Source organism: Mustela nivalis (assembly GCF_964662115.1).
Source record: "Mustela nivalis genome assembly, chromosome: 16".
Lineage (NCBI taxonomy): Eukaryota > Metazoa > Chordata > Mammalia > Carnivora > Mustelidae > Mustela > Mustela nivalis.
Window position 1 is genome coordinate 44,290,455 of NC_139035.1, and position 24,078 is coordinate 44,314,532.

At 42.1% G+C, this 24,078-nt stretch overlaps 1 protein-coding gene across 19 annotated transcripts in view; it reads left to right on the forward strand.

Annotated features, from left to right (window-relative positions):
* Nucleotides 1-24,078, forward strand: part of NFASC (neurofascin) — a 175,899-nt gene that overhangs the window by 63,976 nt on the left and 87,845 nt on the right. For 18 of the 19 annotated variants that reach the window (XM_082703875.1, XM_082703891.1, XM_082703890.1 and 15 more), the window contains exon 2: nucleotides 18,174-18,279. In XM_082703875.1, coding sequence (XP_082560001.1) covers nucleotides 18,174-18,279 — 106 coding nt within the window. Of the gene's footprint in view, nucleotides 1-18,173; nucleotides 18,280-24,078 lie in introns of those variants that run through there. The other variant, XM_082703892.1, reaches the window with a different exon arrangement.

The window sequence follows — 24,078 nt, forward strand, 5'->3', positions numbered from 1 at the left end:
GGGGATTCCAAAGCTGTTGGAAGGTATGACCTTGAACCTTAGGGAGCTTCCAGTCTAATAGGAGAGACACAGTCCCTGACTTTGGAGAGCTGCAGCTGTGATGGGGGAAGGCACAGCTCCTGTCTTCATGAAGTCCCAACTGAAGGGGAGAAACAGACCCGCTCCAGGGAGCCTCCAGGCTGATGGGAGCACAATTACCCAATTATCAAAGTTACCAAAGCTGTTTAAAAAAAAAAAAAAAAAAAAAAAAAAAACACAACATTCCTGGCTCCATGTTGCCATCAGGACTTTGAAATATGACAGTTTTTCCTGGCCAGCTCCAAGAGCCACAAGTGCTCATCACATGACAAAGGTAGAAGCCAGTGAAGACAGTAATGTCCCAGATGATGCTCTTCTTGATTAAACGGGCTCTCTCTGCCCAGGGTTGATTTTAGGTTATTATTCAGAACCCTGTCAGAAGAGACGGAGGTACTCCTGAGGCTGAGACAGGTACCTGGGCAACACTCAGGCCATCTCTCCCCCTTTCCACTCCTCTGAAGACCAACTTTGCTCACGGTTCACACTCCCCTGCATAGCCAAGGCCCGTGGTACCAGTCGTGGGTGACACATTTGCCAGTTCCCACTTCTGAAGAACAGCTGTGCCTTCCAGCTGATGCTCTGGAGTGCTGTCTAGCAGGTGGTATATTTTTCTGCCCTTGCCAAAACAGGGATCCTTCTGTCTCCCTGCCGCTCCTCCCCCAACACCTCCTCTGGAGACCGTGACTGCTGATAGCAGGCAAGGAAGAGGAAGAAGAGCTTGAGGTTTGCTGAACAGGACAGTGGATTAACCAGGACGTTCTTGCTTTTGTCCCACAAATGGTTTATCTGTCACCATGAGCACATTCTCCTGCATTCCTTTACTCTGCCCCCAGGACCACGCTTTTCCCACCAGTATTAAACTACGGAAGTGTGGTGGACACGCAAGCCCACATGAAATCAGGAGACCCAGGCTCAGTTCTTAGCTCTCCCACTCCAAGCTGCATGACCTTGGATGAGGTGATTCTGTTTGTCCTCAGATAAAGGATCTTTAAAAATCATCTGAGTTCAGTTTTCTTGCCCATAAGATGGGAATGATGATGCTGTGTGGTTATGATGATCGTTTGCAGTGAATATGTTGAAGTGCTCTGAGAATTTTAAAGCATTTAATAACCAGTGAAGGGGAAATGGACACATTTCCCTTTTCTCCTCACGTGATTATGGTGTTGATAGCATTGGGGGGGATCATCTATGAAAACAAAAACTTCATTAAAATATAATAGATTGGGCGCTTGGGTGGCTCAGTGGGTTAAGGCCTCTGCCTTCGGCTCAGGTCATGGTCTCTGGGTCCTGGGATCGAGCCCCACATCGGACTCTCTGCTCAGCAGGAAGCCTGCTTCCTCCTCTTTCTCTGCCTGCCTCTCTGCCTACTTGTGATCTCTATCAAATAAATAAAATCATATATATATATGAGATTAATGTGGCCAAAATAAATATTGAGTTCACTCAAGCCTGAGAGCCTGTGCAGTGGGTACAGCTAACTCGTGATCTGTGCCAGGGCTGAGGAAGAGGAAGGATAAATGGGAAACCAGGTCTCAGGCTCAGAAAAAGTCAGAGTTTAGTAGAAGAAATAAGAATAAGAACATAGCAGTAATATGTAATATTAACTGTTGTATTTCATAATCAAAGTGCTAGGGAGGTTCAAAGGAATCCAGGAAGCCTGCATGGAAAAAACATTTTTTTATTATAACCCCATGTAAAAATGTATTCATTTATTGAACAAGTATTTTTTGAAGCCCATCTGTGGACTGAGCATTGTTCTAAAAGTCAGAGATGTAGCAAGAAGTAGATAAAATGCCTGCATTTCGGGGGGCTTGCATTTTAGCGGGGAAAGATGGGCAATAAACAAGGAAAATAAAATAAGTGGTACATTAGGAGATGGTAAGTATGAAGAGTTATAAAATAGAGCATGTGTAAGGGGACTAAGTAGGGTCAGGGCTGTTTCACCTAGTGTTGGTAGGGCAGTTCCTAACTGAGAAAGAGACAATGGAACAAAGACCCAAGGGAGAAGAATAAGATAGTGGGCAAGAATGGTGGTGTAGACCAGGGAAGTAGCAGGAGAGGAAGTGAGGACAGAACAGATTCCTTTCAAAGCAGGAGGTGGTAGGATTTGCTGATGGCTCAGATGTGAGGTGAGAGAGAGGGAGAAGAGTCACAGACGTCTCTAAGGGTTTGTCATGGCATCTGAAAGAAGAGTTATCATGAACTCGAATCGGGTGTTGATGGGAAGGGTGGAAGAAGATATGGTAAGAGATGCCAAGTAGGCTGTTAAATAGGTGGGTCCAAAGTTCATTGGGAAGGTTCTGGGCTAGAGATGTAAAATTAAGAGTTTTCAGCATATAGATGGTATTTAATGCTGTAAGACTACACGAGGTCACCCAGGAAGAGAGCATAAGTAGAGAAGTAATCCTAGGACATAGACCTTTAACAGAAGTTGGGAAGTAGAGGAGGAACCAGCACAGAAGACTGATAAGGAAGCGTTATGGAGAGGATTGTAGAGATTGTGCTGTTCCGGGTGCCAAGGGAAGGAAGTATTTCCAGAAAGATAGACTGATCACTTGTTAGATCAAGCAAGATGAGAACTAGGAATTTATTTGCCAGTGGGCTTATACTGTTAAGGTGACCTTGATGAGACCAGTTTGAGTTGAGTTGGGGAAGGAGGAGGATCTTGATTGGAATGGGTTTAAAAAAAGTTTGGAGAAGAGAAATTGGAGGACCTAAATGTAAGCAGGGCTGGTAAGGAGTTTTCTTGTAAAGGGAAGAGAAACAGGGCAGTTGACAGAGAGGAAAGTGGGGTTAAGGGAAGGCTCTTTAGGTTGGGAGAAATCACGGCATGTTTGTAAACTGGTGGGAAAGATCCAGTGAACAGGGAATGATGGGGAAGCATTTTTTTCTTTAAAAAATAAAGTGTAAGGGAAAAAAAAGAGAGATGGAACTGATAGATTTTTTAAAAAGACATAATACACATAGGAATTAATATTATTAGTTAGGACCTTGGGACTGTATTTGGATTCTGATTCAAACAAACAGCAAAAAACAAAAACATACAATGAGTCATGGAACATGACATCAAAAACTAATGATGTACTAATGATGTATGGTGATTAACATAAAAATAATTTTAAAAACCCAAGACATTTGTGGGACCATTGGAAATCTGGGTACTGAATGGATATTTGGTAGTAAAAAATTATTATTGGGGCGCCTGGGTGGCTCAGTGGGTTAGGCCACTGCCTTTGGCTCGGGTCATGATCTCAGGGTCCTGGGATTGAGTACTGTATCGGGCTCTCTGCTCAGCAGGGATCCTGCTTCCTCCTCTCTCTCTCTGCCTGCCTCTCTGCCTACTTGTGATCTCTGTCAAATAAATAAATAAAATCTTTAAAAAAATTATTATTAATTTTGGAGTTGTGATGTTATTGAGGTTGTTTAGTGTAAGGGTCATCTTTTAGAGGTAGATGGTGAAGTATTATAAATGATATTATGCAGTGACAGGGGTTTGCTTCAAATAATTCAGTGCAGACATGGGGCAGGGTGTGTAGATGATATGTAGTTGGCCTGGGCTCAGTAATTGTTGAGGTTGGCAGGTATGCTCATGGAGCTTCATTATACTTCATAATAAAAATTAAAAGAAAACAAGAATGGAGAAGGAGAGGTGGGGGGGAGTAAGAAGAAAGGGGAAAGTACAGATTACCATCTGGGAAGGCGGATGAGGGGGAGATGCATTTGATTGTCAGATACCATGAAGAGCCCACTGGAGATTAGAGAACTTGAATCTGAAGTGAGGACAGAGAGCACGGAGGTGTGTGTTTTCTCAGCCATGTTCATGACACGTGTGCAGGCACAGAGCAGGTGGAGAGCTGGATTTAACCAGAGTTGTAGGTTTAGCCAGCTGTGTACAGGAACTCAGAATATCATTCACCCATCATGTTGATAAAGTCTTGGAAGACCAAGGAAGTCTTGGTCTTGCTTCCATGACTTAACAGCGAATTTGACTAGCTGATTCCCCAGTCACCCATAGGTCTTGACTGCATTTAATACTTTATCACAAGTGCTTGAAATTTATTTATTTGGAAGTGCTAAGGAGTGAGGGGAGACGGAGACTGCTGAATGGCTATGGAGTTCCAGTTTGGAACTCGTGGTGGTGGTTGTACAACAATAGGGAGGTACATAATGCCACCAGACTGTACGCTTGCAATGGTTAGGATGGCTAATTTTGTGTAATGTATATTTTACCATGGTCTTCTTAAAAAGGATTTTACCTGCTGGCATCTATGAGAAAAAATAAAGTGGGAATAGAAGTGGTTCCAGTTGAATGCAAGCTAGTGCAGCCACTCTGGAAAAGAGTATGGAGGTTCCCCAAAAAGTTAAAAATGGAACTACCCTATGACCCAGCAATTGCACTACTGGGTGTTTACCCAAAGGATATAAATACAGTATTTGAAGGGGCACCTGCACCCCAGTGTGTACAGCAGCAATGTCCACAATAACCAAACTATGGAGAGAGCCCTGATGTCCATAAACAGATGAATGGATCAAGAAGATGTGGGGTATATATACAATAAAATATTATTCAACCATCAAAAAAAAAAATGAAAGCTTACCATTTGCAAAGATGTGATTGAACTAGAGGGTAGTGTGCTAAGCAAAATAAGTCAATCAGAGACAATTAGGATAGGATTTCTCTCATGTGGAATTTAAGAAATACAAAAAAGGATTATAGGTGAAGGGAAGGAAAAAATAAGATGAAATAAAAAAGAGAGACAAACCATAAGAGACTCTTACCTATAGGAAACAAACTGCGGGTTGCTGGAGGGGAGGTGGGTTGGGGGATGGGTAACTGGGTGATGGGCATGAAGGAGAGCACGTGATATAATGAGCACTGGGTGTTACATGCAACTGATGAATCACTAAATTCTACCTCTGCAACTAATAATACGCCGTATGTTAATTAACTGAATTTAAATTTTTTAAAAAAGTGGTTCAAATCGCCTTGTGCCCCGTGTTCCTCCCCTTTGGCCCTACGTACAGGCCATCTTGGTCTGAGTGTTCTTTCCCTGTGTACAAGTAGCTGGGCAAGTGTGACATTAATGCCTCTGGTGACAATGCCTTCTGCATCAGATCCCTGTGTTCGTGTGTTAGCTTGTCCGATGGAGGGTGTCATGGAGGGCCAGTTGGAAAGCAAAGCATCATCTAAAAATGCAGATGTTTCCCACATCCCTGATTATGGCTCATCCTTCGTAAGGTGCTCCTCTCAGCTCCCTTCATAACAGTTTGCCAAGACTTCCACCTACAGCAGGAGTTCTGTCTTACTGGATCATTTCTTTGTAGGTCCCAGTCATGGGACTGGGCGCCCAGTTGCTGGGGCTTACCTGCCTTATCTTGCTTAAGAAGAGATGTTTCATAAAGCAAAATATTTCTCTCACCAAGTCATGTGATCAGTACAGATTCATGGTATATTTTAAAACCAGGATATACTGAGTATATAAACCAAGTGTAGCTACTCTTGTTTTCCCTTGGGAATAACAACGATTTTCTGAGATAATCAGAGAGGACTTTTTCAAGAAACTCCTTGTGTAATTTGCATGTCTCTGTGTCTTCCACAGGACCGTTCACAAAGTAGTGGTTGACATTTTGTTGCATTGCTATCAAGTGGATTTTGGCATAGCATCAAAAAGTGGAGGCTTTGAGGCCACCAACATGGGTTGGAGTTTGGCTCTGCCACTCACCAGCTGAGACCCCCTAGATGAGATGTTTCAACACATCACTGGGCTTTGGGTTTCTAATGTGTAAAGCCAGGGTAATAGTGCCTTCCTTAGAGGAATGTTGTAAGGACTAAAAGAGATGGTTGCTCTAGGAGTGAATGTTCTTAACGTTCCCTCATTGCTGCTGCCTTTTTTGGCAAATGTGACTGTGAAAGGATTAGGATGTCCATGTTTGTGTGACCTTAGAGAGATCACCAAATATCTTTGCGCTTCATTCATGTTTCTCTTGTATCTCTGTATCATTTTTCTCATCACATCGAATGATGGGCTTCAATTAGAGATTTCTGAGATCCCTTTCATTGTAGATGATCTAAGATTCCTTTGACCCACTGGAACAAAGTTTTGTTTATTTTTGGACCTCAGGTGCACAGCCTTGGGTTAGCCTTTGGTTCATGACTCAGCCTTATCATCGGTCTTACATGCCCTTGCTATTTTTCTTTCTCTTTTATTCGTGTTCTTTTCCTCTCTTCCATCTCCATAACTTATCTGGTGTCTTCTTTCCCATTTCCATTTATCCATCCATCCATTTACTTATTTATATAGTAAGAACCTGCAAACCTACACGCACAACCAAAGATAGAACTTTGATAATTAGAAAATATCTTGTCTTAGGATTTCACTACCACCGCCACCAAGCCATCCTCTCTAGCTCTCTACTACCAGAAGTAATCATTAATTAAAAATTTTTTTTAAATTTTTAATTGCAATAAAATATGCATGGCATAACACCATCTTAACCATTTTCAAGTGTACAGATCAGGAGGGTTGAGTACATTCACATCGTTACGAAACTGATCTCCAGCACTCCGTTCACGGAGTTCACTGAAACTCAGTGCCCATTAAACAGCTACACTCAATTCCCTACTCCTCTCAGTCTCTAACCACCACACTTTCCCTTTCCATCTCTATGAATCTGACTACACGAGGCACCTCAAATGAGTGGGAGCCTACAGTAGTTGTCTTTTGGTGACTGGCTTATTTCACTTAGCATAATGTCCTCAAAGTTCATCCATGTTGTATCACATGTTAGAATTTCCTTCCTTTCTGTGGCTGAGTAATATTCCCTTGTGTGTGTACCATACTTTGATGATCCATTCACCCATCCACGGACACTTGGGTTACTTCCACTTTTTGGCTGCTGTGAATAATGCCGAGATGAACATGAACATACAAATACCTCTTTGAAGATTCTGCTTCTGGTTCTTTTGGATATACACCCAGACGTGGGATTGCTGAATCATATGGTAATTCTATTTTTAATTTTTTGAGGAACTGCGTACTGTTTTTGGTAGAGGCTGCCCCATTTTACGTTCCCACCAGCAATGTAGGAGGGTTCCAATTTTCCACATCCTCACCAACTTGTTATTTTCTGGTTTTCTTAGTAATAGCTATCCTAATGCGTGTGAGGTAGTAACTCATAGTTTTGATTTATATTTCCCTAATCATTAGTGATGTTGAACATCTTTTCATATGCTTGTTGGCCATTTGGATATCTTTGGTGAAATATCTACCCAAGCCCTTTGCCCATTTTTGAGTCAGGTGGTTCATTTTGTTGTTGAGTTGTAGTAATCATTATCTTGGATCCTAGTTTCTCTTATTCCCTCCCTTTTTGTATAGTTTTCTTGCATAGCACTGTAACGCACTTATCTCAACCTGCTGTGTAATATTTCATTGTTTGATTCTACCATGGTTTAATTATCCGTTTCTCCCTTGATGAGCTTTTGGGCTCTTTCTAGGTTTCTGCTATGGTGAAGAGGGTTGCAAGGAACATTTTTGGGCAGGTACAAGAGTGTCTCATGGGTACATATCTAGGAGTAGATTTACTAAATCATAGTTTGTGATTGTTCAATTTTAGGAAGTAATATAAAACTTTTTTCCAGAGTGCTTGAACCCTTAGCAATGTATAAGAAATCTTCAACCTCTTTCAACACTTGATATGGTTAGACTTAGTAATTTTTGCTGGTTGAGTGAGTATAAATTGGCATCTCATTTTAGTGAGATATATATACATAGATTAGATAGATAATCTATTATATATTGATTATATATCTATTGAATATATATAGGCATTTCCCAGTCATCATTATGTTTATTAGCCACATATATTCCTATGTGTCTCCTGCCTTTATTTCAGTTGGTTTGTTATCTACTTATTTGCTTATAGAAGCTCTTTGTATATTTCTTGACAGTGATCTTTTGTTAAATGTGTGCATACCCAGTATCTTCTCCTAAGTCTTAACTGGTGTTTTCATGTACCATAAGATTTCTTTTTTCCAAGTCAGATTTATTAAGGTATAGCTTACATAGAATAAACTTCACCTGTGTCAGGTGTAGAGCCCTATGAATTTTACAAGCATATATAATTATGTAACCACTGCTGTAACCAAGATACAGAACCTCTCCATCATTCCAAGAAGCTCTCATGTACCCTTTTTTGGTTAATCCTCTCCCCACTAACCCTAACTCTTTTTGGTCTCTAGAGTTTCCATTTTCCAGAATGTCATATAAATCAAACCATACAGTATGTAGCCTTTTTGGAACTGGCTTCTTTTACTTAACACAGTGCCTTCACGATGCCTCTAACTTGCTACATGTATCAGTAGATCACTTCTTTTTATTGATAAGTACTATTCTATTACAGACCACAGTTCATTTGCCCACTCACCTGTTAACAGACATTTGGCTTGTGTCTAATTTTTGGCAATTATGAAAAACTTACTAAAAATCTCCACTGAACGTACTAAAAAAAAATCCAGAATAGGATTACTAGGTCATATATTAACTGGATATTTAACTTTCTAAACAGCTGCCAAACTGTTTTCCAAAGTGTTGTGCCGTTTTTTATTCCCATCAGCAATGTATACAAGTTCCATTTACTTCACATGCTCATCAGGACCTGGTATCATGAGCTTTTCTGTTGTTGAGCTCTTCTAACAGGTATATAATCCCATCTCATTGTAGTTTTAGTTCGCATTCACCTGTTGACTAAAGATGATGAGTATCTCTTTGTGTGCTTATTCGCCCAAAATACATCTTCTTTGGGAAAGAAGTGTCTGTTTACGTCCTTTGCTTGTCTTTTATTGGATTATTTGTTTTCTCCCATCCAAGTACTAACCCAGGCCTGATCCCACTTCGCTTCCAAGATCAGATGAGATCAGGCACGTTCAGGCTGGTATGGCCATAGACTGGGATATTTGTTTTCTTATGATCAGTTGAGAATTCTTGCTATATTCTCTGATGGGCCTTTTATCAGATTTGTGTTTTTCAAACATTTCTCCCCAGCCTGTGGCTTGTCCTTTATTCTCTTACCAGTGTCTTTCAAATGGCCATGCAGGGCTCCCTGGCCCATCCTGGTCATCCTCCCCCCTGCCTAGGGCAGGCATAGCTGCAGAGGGGTGCTTGATGCTGGATTCCCCACTATCACCAGCAATCACCTGGGGCACCCTCTGAAGATACGATTCTTCTCCACATCATTTGCTGTTCTGTTTGGACTGGTCTAGTTTTGCTGGACCTGTGGGTGAGAGTACTCTCACGCATCTTGAACTTTCCAGAGCTTCCTTACAGTTAGAGAATCTCTTTTGGCTTCACAACATAGGTCCAGCTGTACTGAAATAACAATGTCCGATTTTAGCTAGATTTTTTGCACCTTTGGAATGTGAGATCCCCTCAGTGAAGCAAGTTATCAAGGAAAGTTAATGAATCTCTTTCCTTGGAAATGTCATTATTGAACACTCATGATGCTCAGCACTGGGCAATTTATTTTGAGGAGAAGTAGCTTTTTAATACATCTGAGAAAGTGTTTTTGTTTTTAAAATACTGTCAAAATTTTGTAATCCATGCTAGCCCACAATGAAAATATGTTTAAAAAAATATTTCCATCTAGTTTGTATTACTTTCTGTAGTAGCAGATTTTTCTTCCTAATTTGTTTTGCATTTGTTTTTGCATTTTAAGTTTAATCTGCTGAGAGAAAGAAATGAGGTATAAAGATTGGAAAGGAAGAGATGTTATATTTACATAGAATGCAAAGAGAAGCAACTGAAAACTATTTTTTAAAAGATTTTATTTATTTATTTGACAGAGATCACAAGTAGGCAGAGAGGCAGGCGGGGGGCGGGGAGGGGGGAGCAGGCTCTCTGCTGAGCAGAGAGCCAGATGCAGGGCTCGATCCCAGAACCCTGGGATCATGACCTGAGCCAAAGGCAGAGGTTTTAACCCACTGAGCCACCCAGGTGCCCCATGAGAACTATTTTTACCCAAACTTTTTTATTTTGAAACAATTATACTGTACTATTTAGCAAATAGTACAGATAGATCCCTCGTATACTTTGCCCAGCTTCCTCCAATAGTAGCTTGCAAAATATAGCACAGCCTGGGGCCCCTAGGTGGCTTGGTTGGTTAAGCATCTGACTTTTGATTACAGCTCAGGTTGTGGTCTCAGATCATGAACTCAAGATCCCCATCAGGCTCCACACACGGCATGGCGCCTGGTTAAGATGCTCTCTCTCCCTCTTCCCCTTTAAACAAACAAACGAACAAACAAGTAATAGTACAATAGCCAGGATATTGACAACAGACTGTCAAGATGGAAACTATTTCCGTCACAGCCGGGATCCCTCTTGTTAACATTTTTTTTTTTCAGAGATTTTATTTATCATTCATTTGAGAGAGAGAGAGCAGGAAAGGGAGGGAGAATCAGAAGCAGACTACACACTGCGAGCAGAGCCTGACACAAGGCTGGGTCCTACCACCACGAGACCATGATCCGAGCCGTAACTAGGAGTCAGATGCTTACTTAACCTTCTGAGCCACCCAGACGCCCCTCCTCTCGTGGGCATCTTCAAGCTGCCCCCATCTTCTCCGAGCACAACCCACCTTCCTTCATCTGTGGCAACTACTAATCTGTTCTCCATTTCTATAATTTTGTCATTTCCAGAATGTTATATAAATGGAATCACAATCTATTAAGTTTAGAGGATTGGCTTCTTTCATTCACCATAAATCTCTGGAGATGTATCCAAATTGCCACAAGTATCAATAATTCTTGCCTTTTTATTGCTGCTGTAATGTTCCACTACACTATACCACAGTGTTAACCATGCCCCCATGGAAGGATCCTTGGGTTGTTTGCATTTGGGGCTATTATGAATAAAACTGCTATTAACATTCTTGTGTAGGTTTTTGTGTGGACATAAGTCCTTGTTTTTCTGGGATAAATGCACAGAAGTGCACTTGCTGGGTTATATTAGAGTTTCTGTGTTTAATTTTTTAAGAAACTGCCGAAGTGTATTGTAACCTGGCTGTACCAGATTACATTTCCACCAGCGATGTATGAGTGATTAAGTGTTTTCGGATCTTACCCGTGTTTGGTGTGGTCATTATTTTTTATTTTAGCAATTCTGATAGGTGTGTAATGATAGCTCATTATTGTCCTGTTTCTTTCCTTTTCATTGCACTTTTAATTTGCATTCCGCTAATGGCTGGTGACGTTGAACTGCTTTTCAAGTGCTTATTTGCCATCTGAATGTCTACTTCAGTGAAATGTCTTTTGGCCGTGTTCCAGTTGGATCGTTTGTGTCTTTGGTGCTGAGTTTTGGAAATTCTTTATATATTCCAGAACTAGTTCTTTGTCATATGTGTGATTTCTCCCACTCGTCATCCTCTTTTGCAGAAAAGTGTTTTTAATTTTGATGAAATCCAGCTTATCAGTTTTTTTCTTTTATGCAGTGGTGCTTTTGGCATCAAACTAAAGAACTGTTTGCTTGCCCCTAGATCTCAAAGATTTTCTGTTTTAATTCTACAAGTTTTAAAAGTTTACATTTTACATTTAAGTCTTCCCTCCATTTCGATGGAGACTTTTTTCTGTCTAGTCTGTATTACTTTTGTATTTCTGTTTAAGGACTTAGGCTGAGTTTTGTGGTTTTGGGTTTTTTGTTTTTTGTTGTCATTGTTGTTTTTTAATGGCTCATAAATGTCCAGTTGTGCCAGCACCATTTGCGGAAAAGGCTGTCTTTTCCTCCATTGCTCTGTCACCTTTGCATCTTGGACAGAAATCATTTGAGCATATTTGTGTGGATCTACTTCTGGATTCCCTGTTCTGTTGCATTGATCTATGTGGCTGTTCCTTTACCAGTACCATACATTCTTTTATTACTGGAGCTATCTAATGAGTCTTTCAGTTGGACAGACTGCTTCCTCCCATGTTCTTCTTTTTCAAGATTTTGTTAGCTATTCTAGTTCCTTTGTGTTTCCATTTAAATTTTAGAATAATCTGTCTGTGTCTACTGAAAGTCTTGCTGGGATTTCGATACAGATTGCATTGAACCAGTGTATCAGTTTGGGGAGAATTCACACCTTTGCTCTGTGGAGTCTTCCAATCCATGAACATGATGTGTCTCTGTCCATTTAGAGCTTTGATTTTTTTCCATAGGCACTGCATCATTTTCTACATATGAATCCTGTACACGTTTTGTTCATTTTATACCTAAGTATTTTGTTTTTTTGAGGGACTGTAAATGGCATTGTATTTTTAATTTTTCCATGTGTTCATTGCTTGTATATAGAAATGCAATTGGTTTTCAGATGCTTATCTTATATGCTAAAATCATGATGATTCCATTTATTATTTCTGAACAGGTTTTTTGTTTCTTATTTTATAGATTCCTTGAGATTTCTACATAGACCATCATGTTATCTGCAAATAGAAACAGTTTTATTTCTTCTTCTCTCTCCTGTACGCCCTTGACTTCCTTTTCTTGCTTTATTCTACTGGCTATAACTTCAAGCACTATGTTGAGTAAGATCAGTGAAAATGCATATCTTTGCCTTGTCTTCAATTTTAGGGGGAAAAAATTCAGTGTTTCACCATGAAGTATAATGTTAGCTGGAGATGTTTTGTAGATTTTAAAATATTGAACTGAGGAAGTTTATCTCAATTTTTTTTTTCTGAGAGTTTTTTCTTTTTAAATCATGAATGGGTGTTGAATTATGTCAGATGCTTTTTCTGCCTTGATTGATAGGATCATGTGGTTTTTCTTCCTTAGCTTGTGAATATGGTAGATTTCTTTGATGATTTTAGAATACTAAGCCAGCCTTTCATCTGTGGAATGAACCTACTTGGTCATAGTGTACAATTCTTTTCATATATTGCTGAATTTTATTTGCTAATTTTTAAAAAAAGATATTTGTGTTTATAGTCATGAGAGGTATTAGTGATCTTTCTTTTTCTTTTTCTTTTTTTTCTGTCTGTGTCTGATTTTGCTAGCAGAGTCACCTAGCTTCATAAAATAAATTGGGCAAGTGTTCTTTTCTATAGTATGGAAGAGATTTTCTAAAATTGGTGTTGATTCTTCTTTAAAAGTTGCTAGAATTCTTCAGTGAGACAGTCTAGACCTGGAGATTTCTCTTTCGGGAGTTTTTTAAATTATGGATTCAACTTCTTTAATAATTACAAAACCATTTGAATTATCTATTACATATTAGGAGTTGTGGTTTGCATTTTTGAGGAATTCGTCCATTTTGAGTAAGTTTTTAAATTTATGTATATGGAGTTGTTTGTAGTGTCTTCTTATATCCTTTTAATGTCTGGAGGGTCTTTAGTGACATCTCCTTTTTCATCCCTGATATTGGCAATTTTTTTCTTTTTCAGTTTTGCTAGAGATTTATTGATTCTATTGATCTTTTCAAAGAACGAGCTCATGTTAGGAAAAAAAGAAAGAAAAAAGAACCAGCTCATTTCATTTTTTTTCTATATTGGTTTTCCTTCCTAGTTCATTTATTTCTGTTGTTTCTTGTTTTCTTCCTTCTGCTTGCTTTGAGTTTATTTCATCCTCTCTACTTTCTTGAAGTGGGACCTCATATTATTGATTTGAGACTTTTCTTCTTTTCTAATGTATGTTTTTAGTGCACAAATAAAGTCAGGATAAAAATAATGACGTGGACAATTTTAAGCTCCTCTTATAGATAAAGAGGTAATTTTCCTAGTAAGTAACGAGTTGCTTCAAACTGATAAGAATAAGCCAACTAATAGAGAAATGAACAAAGAATAGGAACAATTTAAAGAAAGGAAATACTCGAATTCATTCATAATAAATGAACCACAAAAGGCAATTAGATTGTCAAAGACCAAAAAGAAACCACAAAACAAAACAACCCAAACCAGAACAAAACTATTAATACAGCATACTGGGGAAGTGGGAATCAGAAACTCAAATATGACTGGTGGGAGTATAAACTGTCACAGCCTTCATGGAGAGCAATTTGGCCATATTCCCTTTGACCCAGAAATTCCTTATCCAAGAATTTATCCTATAAATAGTCTTGCAGGTGTGAGAGATCACATATATCCAAGAATATTTATTGGAGCAATTTTCCACATCCAATGATTACAAACATCCTACATGTCTAAGAGTAGAGGATTGAGCACGTAAATATATATGTTCATACAATTAAATACTATGCAGCTGCTAAAAGCAGTTTTTACATGAGCTAATATAGAAAGATATCTAAGATGCTTGTTAACCGAGAACAGCAAAGTAAGTGAAAAATATGTATAGTGTGTTGTAATTTTCAAAAAAATGTATATCTATGTAGACACAGTCAGCCTCTGTAAAGATAGACAACACACTGCTAATAGTGGCTGGCCAGGGAGAGGGACTAAGAGGAACTGGGAAAGGGGGTACAGGATTGGGAGGGTAATTTACTCATATATACATATACATATATTATTCATATAAGCTTCTTAATATATACTCTTATTATACACTTCTTTGCATCTTTTGAATTTCATATAATGTGAAGGGACTACCTATCCAAAAAAAGTAAAATAAATTTTTTAAATGCTTAGCTTAAGTAAGAACCTCCAGAAAGAAATAGAGACAGAGACTAAATAAGTCTTCGTTCCCACTGCACAGACTAAATATCTGGGGGGAAGAGGGACATGAGCCAGGACTCAGGAGTACTTTGATTTTTTCTATGTCTTCAGAAAAATGCACTTATGGACTCATAGAATTCCAAGGCAAGAAAGTGTTGGAGATTCCCCAGTCCCACTTTTATTCTGTGGCCAGAGGCAGGACAATCTGAAAATAAGCATTTGCTGAGAAGAAATCTGTAAACACTCCCCACACAGACACTGAGATAGGAAAGCCAAGAGATAGCATTTTGGGAGCCAGTGAGCAACCCCAAACATTCCTTCTGGTCATCAGTATGACATGCTCTGCCTGCCCCTTATTACTGGGAAGCACATTCTGTTGCCCACTAGGAATGCCCACATTCCGTTGCCAACCTAGGTCTCGTTCAGAGGTACCAGCAAGTGTCTGGCCTCTAGAAGCTGGAGGTAGTACCTCGGATGCCCAGCAACCTGGGAGTGGCCCCATCCATCTGTTACCGAGAGCCACTCTTCTTGCAGCCTGTGGGATATCAGGTATCGCTTGATCATGGTTCCGCCCCAGAGCACCAGGTGTCATTCCTGGAACTGTCTTACCCCTGGGTCAGGTGGAGAGTCTTTACCATGGATTCTAAGTCTCCCTTCTCATTTAACCCTGAAGTGCTGTGAGCAATGATGATAAAACATTGGGGGTAGTTATAACCTCATTTTTAAGGTTCCCTGTCTGTCTTTGTATCTGTTCATCTCTCTTTAAATCACAGCTCTCATTTGATATGGCAACCTCATAGGGCAGATCCGATCCCCAGTTTTCAAATGACTGTAAAATATGCGTACGAGGATTTGTTTTCCAAGTGCTTTCCCACACGTTATCTCATTGTAGCCCTCTGATGCCCTCCTATAGGCAAGGAAAGTTTTATTAACCCAGATATACAAATGGGTATATTAAAGAAGCAGCTGTAGAACAGTGGGTCTTGGGGATAAGAACATGTGGGTTTGAATACTTCAGGATAAGAACAGGGGTTTATTCTACCTGTTTCCTCCAGTGTGAAATGGGGGTGACCATATCTGCATCCTTCAGTATTAGACTGAATTACTGTGAAGATTAAATAATTGTGGTTTGGAAGGGTTTCAAAAATTAGCATTCTAATGATTTCTTGCTTCTCAGTCTGTTCTAGCATTCAAAATTTATTTGTGTTTTTGAAAATGCTTTGCAAAGGAGAGAATTTTATAACGAACCCGACATGCCCACCGTTGTCTGCGACAGTCATCAGTACAAGACCAGTCCTGTCTCAGCTATCCCCCCACCCACCTTTTCTTCTTTTGCTTTATTGACCCGTTTTCAAAATAATGAAGTATTTTAAGACATATTCTTAGGGGTTTGTAACACATTTGTTATGTTTCAATCTATTGCAGTTATGATCCCTGTAGATGTCCAGGTTGACCAAGGAAACCTTATTCTGGATGGCTTTTGAGACCTTTTGGCATGACTCTTACAAGATGTCTTTGATGCTGCATTTGATTTTTTGGTTTGATGAGGTGTTCTAGGCTTATCTTGTACAACTGCTGCATCAGACATTTCCCCAAAGAAGCCTGTTCCTTTGTGGGAGGGTTAGTATTTAGAGTTCCTAAACTAATTGCCAGGGGTGCCCAGTCCTCCTGGGACGATCCTTGTTTCTTGGTCTTACAGTGGACAGGGCTAGGGAGTATACTATGTGTGTGCATGCATGCAAGAATGTGTGCAAGATAAAACATAGGAAGTTCATAATGAGACTCCAGTTAACAATCGGCTACAGACTTTACCTAATCTCATAGATCTTGCATCCATATCACCTTTCAAGAAGAAATTTTTTTTCAGCAACATTAGTAGTATTATTCCTTTGACTTATCTCATAATACACTACAAAAGTCCCAGAATAACAATAAGAAGAACAGAATAGTACCATCAATAATATGATTATTGAAAACAGTTTCGGGTTGGAGGGGCTTAGGGAATGGGGCAGTTCCTTTTATTCTTAGGTATATTCTTTCAAGGATATTCAAATTACAGTGTTTTAATTTTTCTATGTGTAGTGCCAACCAACTGGACACATGAACTCATTTGTTGCATTTTATTTTTAGACATTTCTTTTTAAAAATATTAATTGTGCTTTTATAATTATCTCAGATACTTACATGTTCCAAAGCAAATTCACACAACAAGGTCGATTTAAAACCCAACTTTTATTCCTTTCCCATCCACACCATTCCTCCTCCTCTCTGTAGGTCTTTCAAATTCTAAATTTTTTAAAAAGATTGATTTATTTGTGTGTGAGAGAGAGTGCATGTGAGGTGGAGGCACAGAGGGAGAGGGAGTCTCAAGCAGACTCCTCATTTAGTGTGGAGCCTGATGTGGGGCTCAATCTCATGACCCTGAGCCAAAACCAAGAGTCTGATGCTTAACTGACAGCGCCACACAGGCGCCCCTTAAATTATATTTTATGCTTTATACTTTTATTGTCTTTTTAAAAAAATAAGCAGGTACATATTTATCTTCGTATCTCTCTCCTTTTCTTAAATAAATGATAGCATATTAAACACACTTTTCTCTATCATGTTTTTTCCATTTAATAGTAGAGATCACGGCAAAGGCAGATAGGATATATTTCAAACAGATTCCTAGAACTGGGATTGCCAGTCAAAGAGTGAGTGCATGTGTATTTTGATACATATTGCCACATTCCCCTTTACAAAGGTGGATTTTGCCATTTCCTGCAGACACATTTTAATGTTAAAGCAAATGATTAAGTGAGATATGTTATCTGCACCAAGAAAGGTTAAATGGCCATCCAGAAGGACTGGCACTGGGCTTGAACCTCTGAGTTCTAACTAGTAGTAACTTCTTCCCATATTACAGATCAAGAAACTGTGAGACACAAGCAGGGAAGTGACCCACCCTAAATGACATAACAAATTAGAACTTCAAATCCATGTGCCCTGACCCTAAATTTAGATCACCTTTCAATGTTATAGATGAATTTATGGTGAACTCAGTTTGATTATCTATAGGTGGGGAAGAAAAACCCAATCTTTCTCCTCAGTTAAGACAATTAATGAGATAATTATGGGTTAATTCCCCCATGGGTATAGGAGAAATGCTCCAAGATGTGATTTAACTCCTTTAGGTAAACAGGGAATCAGCAATTAGATTATGATGTCAGGGCACTAATAATGATCTTATGGATGAGAGAGACCACCAAAGTCTGATATGATTAGGCACCTTGCAGAATCTCTGTCCTCTCTTGCCCAGTGCCTTGAATTTCTTTAAACAAAGATGTCATTATGCTAAGTAAAACTTTCCAAATGGGTGTGGACAACAATGTAATTTCCCAGTGAATGAACAGACTGCAGACCACAAAGCCTTTTCTTTTCCTTTCCAAGAGTGACCCTGGGGCTCTTTGTGCTTGCTTTGTGACAGGTTGATTGACTTATGTGCAATTTGGGACCCTGGAGCTTTCTTTCCTGCTGCAAGCTGGAAGAGTGCCCCTGGTATCACTAGAAGGAGGCTGAATGAGGCAGAGACGGTGAGTGGGGTGAGGGGGGCTTGGCTGGGTGCACGCGGCTCAGAGATGGGGGTGGGGGGGGGTGTTGCCTCTCCTCTTCTCTTTGATGAGCCAAGGTTCTTTGGCTTCCCGAGTCCCGTAAAAGGACATCTCCTTCCTTCTCCAGGGAGCTGGCTGGCCACAGAGCCAGACCTCCAGGCTCCCCTTTGCAAGGAGACTGCACTGGGCAGCTTTCGCTCCTTTTCTCCAGCGATGCAGTCAATGGCATTAGACTTGTCATTGTCCAACTGTCCACCGGAATTGAAAAATTGGGAAACAGCTTGGTGATCCATAGCCCCCTGCCCCACCCCACAAGCCTGGTCTCCACATCCTGGGAGCATCCTGAGTGACAGCCTCGGCATATGGGGGGCAGTCTGGAGAACCCCTCCTCTGGGCGGGGCATTGGGCCCTGGCAGATGGACCGCTGTCCATGGCCCAGTGAGCAACCCGAGGCCGCATCACTGAAGCAGACCCTGTGTGTATGTCTGCATTGTTCTGTTCTCAACTAGAATTGCCTGCTGCCCGCGGCTGCTGTTTGAGTCTCAGGCTGGGGGTTGGCAGGGGAGGAAACGTGTGAAGTGAAGGCTGCAGTTTTCACGGAGTCGTCACTGGTGACAGATCACACGCTAGTGGCCTGGAGGCCTGAACAGAGAAAGATTTCCTTATTCTTGACTCTTGGCACCTCTGCCTCATGGCATTTTGTCTTTCTCTCTCCAGCCCCCTTTCCAGATGTCTTCATTCTCCCAGGAGTTGGGAGATGGGGCTGGGGGTGTGGGGTGGGCAGGGATGCAGGGAGGGGGTTGAAAGGTGGGAGCAGAGCTGGCTGATGACATGGATTTCGGATCTGGACAAATTCCAGCTTTACTTGCTTGGTGACTTTAGGAGTGTTTCTAACTGCTATAGGCCTGAGTCTCCTCGTTTATGCAATGGGGATAATAATGGATATCTTGTAAAGATCAAAGATGAAATGTACAAAGAGCCCTGCACAGTGCCTGACATGTAGCAGGTGTTTAGTAAAGGAAAGTTATTATTATCTAGCCTATCAACAGAGCTCAGATGTACTTGTTGAGTTTGAGACCACAAGTCACCTCTGGGTTTCTATTTCTAATAAGAGGACCTCATCTCCAGCCAAGAGAGAGGCTGTTCTGCTTGCTGACAGATGCGCTTCTCAGGGCATAAGACAAGAAACTTTCCCCGGCGCCGCCGGAACCAGTCTTCAGCGTAAGCGTGTAGCCGCCGGCGCTTTGCACCAGACTCCCAGACACATGGCGCACCCTCTCTCACAGGCCGCCACCTTCCCTGCCTGTGCCACATCCCCTCCTCCAGGCTCCCGTATCTTCACGCCCCCAGCCTGCAGAAGCCTGCCGGGGTGGCAGGGGATCGTGACTGATGCCTGTCTACGATGTAAATGGAGGGAGCTGGAGAGAGGGAGGGGGACAGAGGCCACTCCCTCCTGCTGTCTTAGTCCTTTCCTCCATGTGCCACTTTATCAGTCTAACAGGGATTTTTTAAAAAAATATTTTATTTATTTAACAGAGAGAGACAGAGAGAGAGAGAGATCACAAGGCAGAGAGGCAGGCACTGAGACAGGGAAGCAGGCTCCCTGCTGAGCAGAGAGCCCAATGTGGGGCTTGATCCCAGGACCCTGAGATCATGACCTGAGCTGAAGGCAGAGGCTTTAACCCATTGAGCCACCAGGTGCCCCCAACAGGAATTTTTTAAAAATGCAACTGGGGATGTGTCATCCTTGGAATACCAGTGGCTCCACCAGTAAGGAGGGCAGGACGGGAGTTACCTCCGAAGCCCTGACGTGGTTCTCCCTGTCAGGCCTGAAGTAGTCAGTGCCTGGGCAGGTGACCTATGTTGGTTTTAATATTTGGCCACAGAGGCAGTATTTGGTTATTTGCACAGGCGTTGTGCATTCTGAAGATGTATAAAGCAAACTTGTAGATTTGAAAGCCCAGCTCATCCAAAGCCACGGAAGGATACCATACACCAGCTATAACTTGGGGAACAGGAGGAAGGACCAGTGGTTTTTGAACGCCACGTTTGTGCCAGGCCTTGGGTTAGATGCTATACATAGACATTACCCCACTAATTGATGAAAAATGAATCGACTCAAAGCAGTCCATTTAATTCACAATCATCGCAGCAACCTTTTCGTAAGTGTCTTCACCCCACCTTTAAAGACAAGAAAACTGAGGTTCCAAGAGACAGTAAACACATTGTTGAAGACCACGCAGCAGGTCGGTAGTTGAGGGCATTGAAGCCACATTTCTGTGTCCCTGTCCGGTGTGTAATGTCCTAATGAGTTCATTGTTCACCTTTATTGATTACATCCAGCCCTGTTCGGCTTTGACAAGCCCTTATTCCCATGAAGGACACAGGAATGACGTAGGAGCTACTGCCCCCACCCTCAGGAAGCTCACTGTCTGATTAAGGGGTTCAAGGTCCTCTCTCCTGCACCCCAAACAAGCTTCCCCTTTAATCTTGTCCCGCTTTTTGTTCCTGGTTTGAGCTCAGTCTGTGGTTTTTAAATGGCTTCAGAACCTTGGTCTGTGAAAGCAGGCTTAGAATCCCACAAACAGGGGACAGAGTAAGCAGCTTAACCCGAGTGATATGAGCAGACGGATCCAGATGGTAGGTCCTCGGATGGACAGTGGTCAGGAATCCAGATGGGGCACCCCAACTCAGGGAACCTGGGAGGCCACCGGTCAGTGCCTGGGGGAGGAAGCTGGATTTGAAAGAAAGATGGTTAGGGCTTTAGATGCACAGCGGTCTTCCTTTAGGAAAACTTCTGAGAGGGTCTGAATTTGCTAACTGTTCTCTCTACCGATGCCCTCCATATAGCATTTTGCAATTCACTGTGGGGTGGGGGACAGAACTGTGGCTTGCCCAAGGTGGCAGACAAACACTTAGCCCTCCGTCTTTTGTTTTAAATCAATATCCAATATATTACATTTCCAAGTCCTCAAACTGAATTCTTCCTTAAACTTTTTCAACTGACAAATTTTATAGTTTTCAAATTTTAACAAGCGTTTGTTACATCCCATTAAGAAACTTAGTTCAAAAATAGGTAAATAAATCTTTTAAAAGAAGGAAGGAGGGAGAAAGAAAAGCAAAGAAAAGAAAAGGGAAGAGAAGAAAGGAAAGGAAAGCCTCTCCCCACTTGGAGGGGGCATGCACGCTCTCTCTCTTTCTCTCTCTCAAAAATGAATAACTCTTAAAAAAAAAAAAAGAGAGAGAGAGAGAAACTTAGTTCATTAAGTTCCTTTCAACATTGGAAACCACTTTTGTAAATTTTGCCATTCACTTTCCTTTTTGAATTAATTTCAGAACATTTTCATAGAATTTGCCCTCCAGCCCCGTAAAACTCCATACCCATTAGGGCCCCCCCCCCCCGCTGTGGTCTTCCTCTAGCCATAGACAACGCTGATCTACTTTCTACCTCTATAGATATACCTCCTCTGCGCATTTTATATTAGTGGGACGATGCAATACGTGATCTTTGTGACTGGCTTCTCTCACTTCTCATGAGGTGTTCATCGTGCGGCCGTGTTTTAGTGTGACTCCACACCTCGCTCCCCTTCATGGCTGAGCAGGTTGGTGTTGGACAGACCTACCACATTTTATTTATCCATCCATCAGGTGATGGACTTTTGAGTCATTCCACTTTCTGGCGATTGTCATTATGCTGCCTTGAGCATTCCTGTGCCGATTTTCCTGTGGACATATCTTCTGTTCTCTTTGGTACCTACCCAGGAGTGGCGTTTTTGGGTCATGGGATCACTGTGTGTCACCTTCTGAAAGATCCTAGGTCTTTTCATATTAAAGGCAAGCCTTTCTTTCTGGCCCTCTATCCTCAGTGTCCATCTTTTTTCCCTCCCAGATCCCTCCTTCTTGCCCAAATCTTGGACCCCACCCTTGGAGACCTGTCATGTAGGATTATGATCACTTCCCCTCCAGCCACTTCCCTGTCATGACAGGCCCCAGGGAGACAGCTGCTGCTACCCTAGATGTCTTCCCCACCCCCTTAGCGAGGGGGTGGGGGACTCACAACTCTCTCTCTCCAGCTGTGAAGAAAGATGTGCGCCTAATTGCTGTGAAACTTTCTCCCTGAGGGTAGAAGATGGGGAGCCAAACAGTGAGAAGCTAGGTCGCTGAATTGTAGAGAGAGGGGAGTTCTTTTCTCCATCCTGGAGGTGCTAGAATTCCTGCCTAAGGGGGTTGTTCCCTGTGCATCCTCCCAAGCCACCTTTCCTGGCATCAGTTTGGTTTATTCTGATGGCTCCGAGGTGGGGGCAGTCCACACATGTAAACGTCTGTTTCCTTTACAGTCTGCTTTACCTGCTGATCTGTATATGGAAGGAGACTGGCCAGAGCTCAGTTAACCACAAGCAGGGCCAGTGAGTAGAGCCTGAGACACGGAAAGTCACAAAGAGCCACAAATCTTATTTAAGTCAGACCCTGCACAGCCTGTTCGCCCAGCTAGTCCTCAGCTACACTCACATTGGAGAGCCTCTCCCATTCCACATGTGTCTCCTAGTCTTGCCTCCTGGAGGATGAATGAATAAACAATAATAATAGGAGGAGAAAATGCACAGCCCCAAAGAACTTCAGAAAGCCGGCTGGATTCTAGCACAAGCCATGTCCTTCCCCGTGTGGCCAGCAAACCGCTGGCCCATGTGGGAGCTGTCTGCAGGACCAGGTTATGGACCAGACCACCTGTACATTTTGGCCTTCCCTGCCAGGCCAGGCTAAGAGGTGCCAGGCTCCAGCTGACCTGGATGAGATGATGGAGAGACGAGATGATACAGCAACCCCACTTCCTCCACGTATCAGGCTGTATGTATAAGGATGTTCATTGTGGCATTGCTGTAATGGAGAAAAAATAAGGAAGGACAACCTAAAAAGGTCTTCGACAAGGAGATGGCTAAAAGCTGTGTGGTAGACCCTCACAGTGCAGTTAGGGAAGAGAATCACTGCAGCCCTCCGTGTCCAAGCTCCATTGCCTTGGTGACCCAACCACTTATGCCGTGGCAGTCCAACGGGAACACCACCCTGCCTTCCTGGAGGGGCTACACTCTCTTGGTTGGTGCAGCCTTCTTCTGGGGCCCCAGCCTGCCTGGTGCCTTATGAACATCAGGGTACCCTGTAAGTGCTTTATGCCCCTATAGAACCTGGTGTGAAAACTGGATATTTACTAGATATTCATGGTGGTCACCTTGAGGGAAGGCCCTCTTCCCCCTTTCTACTCTCCCATTCTCTCCCTCCCTCGTCCCCAGCTTAAAAAATAGCCAAGTGGTTCAGGTTTCAACCTATAGATTAGTTCTGGGTGTTGAGCAGGAAGCAGCTGTTTTCAGCCAAATCCCTAATCTGAAAGCCAGGTGTCCCCCTTGTCTCCCTCCCCAGGCGGGCATCAAGGGCCACCTGATACTGTTGTTCCCCCATCCCCCACTCCTGCTGAGTCCCGCGGCCTCTGTGAACTTAGCTGAGGCAAGAGGAGGAGGGGTTGGGTCTGCTAGGTTCCCCTGCCTGCCACTACCACCAAGTGGATCACTGTCAACGGTTAAACACAGCCCTTTACTCCTCCCAGTTCTCTCCCTGTGACAATGAAAGGGAGCCAAGGCTGTAACAGCCACTGAACAGATGGAGACCACCCCCCTCCAACCCTGAGAAGGGAGGTGGGGGGAAGAGGGGGAGTCAATCCCATATACTGGGTTTCCTTGTCTGTTGGAGAAATCCTACAAGACAACTGGTTCAACCCCCACGCAGACAAGG